Here is a 4826-nt window from a genome sequence, read left to right as displayed (position 1 = left end):
AACTCTATGAGAAAACTTATACAATCCCCATAAACAAAATTCATTGGCACAATTAAGATATCTGAGATCCACCGCGTTGGAAAGAATGAATCTACAGAAGTTATAGCATGATGGAGGGAAAGTGATTGAGCTAATAGGCGATGAGAATGACAGAAATATAACCATTTTAGTAACTACACAAGTAATTCATTTCAGCTTTAGTGGAAGCAAAGCATATACCTCAAGACAAAATCACAAGACCAAGGTACATGGCTCCGCAGAGAAACAAGAAAGATATAAACCCCCACAAGTAAAGCTCTTCAGAGTCAGAAAGAACCACACAAGTACGGCATAAGAGCATCCCTTGTACTTTGTCCAGCAAAAGAAATGGAAATGCATAAAAAATATCAGAAGGAAAGCTCTCAGGCAAAAATCTTATTAACAATATAAGAAGCTCACCAAATGACACCCCAATGACCCCATCCACAACCAGTACAGCAAGGACACTCTTCTGCAAATTTCTCATGTTAAACTGTTGCATGTACCCACTCGAATGCTTATAGGTGCATTTTAGCATAGGAAGCAAGGTAACAGGCAAAATCAAGTAAATGATATGTGAATTAGTACTTACATTTTTAGCTATAAACAGTACAACCAGTAAAGCAGCAACAAAACACCCAGCAGCTATTCGTGCAGTAAGAAGATTTGTAGATGCAATAATCCATAGCATCCCCCAAAAAGGATGAACCAAGATTTGGAGTGAAACGTAAATGGAAACAATTACATAGAACATATTTGGACACAGCTCTCAATGGAGAAGAGCTAAAGATTCAACTAACTGAAAAATAAAATAGGTCAAAGATACAGTATAATACACCACCACGGGTTTGTGTGGTTCCACCCTCATCTGCATGAACTTGAATCCCTTCTACCTGCAAACTAATCTGTATCATTAGCGGCCGCAAATAAATGAAAGACTTTCTAAACTTAGCCAATTACGAAGCTACCTAGGTCAGAATTTGACCTCACCAAGATGATGAGTCAGAGAGAGAGAAAGTAGATACTCATGAAATTATGAGTTTTCATTAGGATATATCGTAGCAAGGCATTCTGCTGCAATGTATCAATTTGAGCAATGCAAACTTAACAATGTCCTTCCATTTGTTAACAGAATACAATAAAGTGCATACAGAAGTAGCGAAAAAGAACCATTGCCATGTACAGATTATAACTATTGAAGAACGCATATGAAAGGGCATTAATTAGTGCCGGAAGAAATTTGCTTTTTTCCTCACTTGAGTTATCAGTCACAAAAATTATACTAAATAAAATTCATTAATTCAACAACCCAAGAGCAAGGCGACGCAGGCATTCTGTTACAATTTATCAACATGGGCATTGTGAAAAGTTTATATGAAAATATGAAAGAACAGAGCTTCTTGCATGACCACTTGTAAGTTTACAAGCAATAGCATGGCTCGCCTCTTGAAGAAACAGTGACAAGCTTAAATGGTCTCAGCAGTATTGTCCACAACTACAAGGACTGAAGAATGACTTACTCTACATGACTTGTAAACAGTACAGCAGAAAGGAGTACTAACACCAACAAACTCCATAATTTGATAGAAAATATCCATGAAAACATCTTGCTTTCAAAATGATTGTAGGGAAAAGAGAAGCTTCAAGCTCCAACTGTCACTAATCCAAACCGGATTGTATTTCACTAATCCAAACCATCTATTTTGTAGATACTCATTCAAAGATCATCTCTACAAAAAATCACTTGAATCAGATATCATTTGACCACTCAATTGAGTTATTGAAATTTTAGTATTTTCTTAAAGCACCGTGTTCATTGATTTTGTAAGACACAATTGGATGTCGAAACGGTTTCCGATTTGTCTAGTTTTTTGTAAGGATGATCTATGAATGAAGACCTAAAAAATAGATGGTTTGGATCATTGGGAAAAAAATGGTATGGTACGCTAAAGGACGTCCCTTAAATAATTATTTGAGGGATCCCTCAATAGAAGGGGACTTACTGTTTTAAATATAGTCGAATGGCTATACTTTTTAAATATATTATTATATTTAAATAGTATAGCCGCGCGGCTATACTGTTTTAAATATATCATTAGATTTACATAGTATAGCCGCGCGGCTATACGCCTTAGATTTATATAATTTTTTTCAAAGTATAGCCGGGCGGCTATACTGGGGTCCTTTTTTTTTTCTTTTTTCTTTTTTTAATAAATAATTTTTTTCCCTAATTTTTTTATATTTATCATAAGAGTAATTCAGAGTATTATCTATTACTATTAGGTCATTACCTGAGTTTCTATTGTCCGATGTTTCGAATCTGAGACCACTAATTTACAAATTAAGGTCATTTGGGTTAGACATGACAACTGATGCAAATTGTAGATAATGTGACATGTCACAAATTCTATCCCAAAGGAAAGTTTAGTATTCTTGTATGAGGAGGCGTTGAGGGGTGTCTGTCTTTGTAAATCCATATACTTGTTTCAATCTTGGGTTTTTGTTTTGTTCTTTTGTACGAGGTAGCTGAATCACAAACTAAATAATCAAGGCTCATGAAGTCATGGTCATAGTAGGCCCTCACCATATATTAAGTTCATCATATAGTTGTTTGGTGGTGCATGCTATAACAAATCTTTGAATTTACATCATATAGTTCTTAAAAAGAGTGCAAGAGTGAGTGAATTGTTGAATTTACATCCAATGTTCATCATAGTAACCAAAAATCTCTTGAACCCCTGTAGTCCAAGAGATCAAAACTATTGTTATATATTAATATTATTGTATAAATTTCTCGGTTACAAGGAGAAACACAAAATTAACAAACTAATAAGGACCAAATTGTATTGTACAATTCGATATTTTCAGAAAAGCTCTATCTCTCTCTCTCTCTCTCTCTCTCTCTCTATATTTGGTTAGACTTTGTTTGTTTCAACCAAAAACTTTCATGGAGAAACAAGTTTCTTTTTTGGGTATGAAAATATTCATAGATAACTCAGAGCGGCAGCAAGACCCAAGACATACAAAGGCCCGATATAACAGACTCCGAAGCCCAAAATAAATAAAAAGCTAAAAGGCTGCAGCACACAAGACATTGATGACTTGTTTGGGAGTGATTTTAAGAATGCCAGAATCACTTACAGGAATAAGTATTTCTCATGTACTTGTCTATATAATCATTTTAAGTGATTTTAAGTGATTCTAAGAAAAACACATTTCATATGCTTGTCCCTAAAATCACTTAAAACCATAAAAAGTGATTAAATTCTCCATAGAATTGATTTTAGCCCCCTCAATTGGCCCCCATCCAAAATCACTCCGAAAAAGCCCTACCATAATATTGAAAATCTAACTAATATTTGATAGATCTAGAACTTAGATTGGAATATATTTTCATCAGAAGAGATTTTCTAGAAAACGCTTAACACGTACCTAATTTTTGTCATAATGTTTTGCCATAAGTTTTTCCTTCTGGTCAAGACAAAAGAAACTTAAATGAATTTCGTCCAGAATGAAATTAATGGTCGGTGTCACGCACCCATCCATAATTGTGAATCTCACATACGTAATTATATTTAGGACTTTGAAAGAAATGGTCGGTACAACTAATGCCACTTTTTAATTTATTAATTTAGTTAATTTTTCTAATTAATCATAATCATATATAATAATGTTTTTATATTAATTTTTCCAAAAATTAAAATTTAAGGAGATTTTAAAAAAAAACATGGATAAGTGATCACTCTTTTTATTCATAAAAGAGAAGGTAGTACAGATCTTGTAGAGAGAATTTTACAAACAAGGATCATGTACTTTTAAGGAGCTGATGATAGAGAGTTCTTCATCACCCACTTTATTTTAGCACCTACTAGATTTTATCTCGCGGCCAAAAACTGCCTCCCCATCTCAACTTCAGTGGATCCTGCATTACACAATAAAATATAATTAAGGTTATTTTAATCCATCTTTTCAATGTGAAAATTGAGGTAATATAACATGAATTTTACCGGTTGCAGTCAACGTTGGGTCCAATGGGGTAAGGAAGCCTCACATTACAAGCCCTGGGGAGTCCGCTAACAAGTTCACCCTTGATCCCAGTGATTGATTTAGCAGTCGCGACCAAGCACCTACACACGCCCTGGCGGTCAGGTGTGGTCCCAGCCAAGCCGATCAGGGACCTAATCCCATTGCAGCATGGTACAGGCACGGCCCCACCCGTCTTCAAGTAACTTATGCAGGGTCCCACGTATTGTGACACCCTGCTGCATGGTATGACAGCTTGGGCTAAGGGTGCACCAACCAGCGTACACCCGAGGACCACCAGAACAAGCTTGAAGGCCAGGGAGCTTGCCATAACTTGAGAAGAACTATTGAGACTTTGAAGGAGCTTTGTGAAAATGTATACTTGTAGATGGAGGTTTGTGAGTTTGACTGTGTGGTAGGGACGAGTGGTCTGGAGGGGTTTATATATGAAAAAGTGGGAGAGTAAAGAACAAAGGCCACGAACATGTGGCTCCGAAATATGGATATTAGTTGGCAGCTAAATTCAATGCTTTTAACTACATGACAAACTTTGTTGTTGAACTACGTACGTCATATATATAGCTCTTGATCGGTGCAATACATGCTACAGATTTTTTCATGAAAAATGACATATATTATGTTTTTTTTAAGTATAAACGATAGTTTAAATTATAGAGAATGAGAGTTTCTTACACACACAATTTATGTCATGAGGATTCAAATATGAGACCTTTGATCTGCAAATCCAGGCTCTTTTTAGCTCGGCTAGATGCTATCACATGGGG

The 4826-nt window shown here is 35.6% G+C and overlaps 1 protein-coding gene across 1 annotated transcript; it reads right to left on the bottom strand.

The window, feature by feature from the left end:
* Positions 1 to 3741: 3741 nt before the first annotated feature.
* On the bottom strand, positions 3742 to 4468 carry LOC117631968 (non-specific lipid-transfer protein 1-like). The gene is made up of 2 exons (XM_034365322.1): positions 4026 to 4468; positions 3742 to 3940 (listed from the first exon to the last, which is right to left on the bottom strand). The coding sequence occupies exons 1-2, from the start codon at positions 4370 to 4372 to the stop codon at positions 3931 to 3933; spliced, it is 357 nt and encodes a 118-aa protein (XP_034221213.1). The 5' UTR covers positions 4373 to 4468; the 3' UTR covers positions 3742 to 3930.
* Between the last annotated feature and the right edge of the window lie 358 nt (positions 4469 to 4826).

Source organism: Prunus dulcis, chromosome 6 (genome assembly GCF_902201215.1).
Source record: "Prunus dulcis chromosome 6, ALMONDv2, whole genome shotgun sequence".
Taxonomy (NCBI): Eukaryota; Viridiplantae; Streptophyta; class Magnoliopsida; order Rosales; family Rosaceae; genus Prunus; species Prunus dulcis.
Note: the sequence above shows the minus strand (reverse complement) of the source record. Positions and strands in the feature narration are given on the sequence as shown.

What these genes read in the sequence shown, in the direction of transcription:
- LOC117631968 (XM_034365322.1), bottom strand. Translation starts at nt 4,372, where the DNA reads ATGGCAAGCTCCCTGGCCTTCAAGCTTGTTCTGGTGGTCCTCGGGTGT.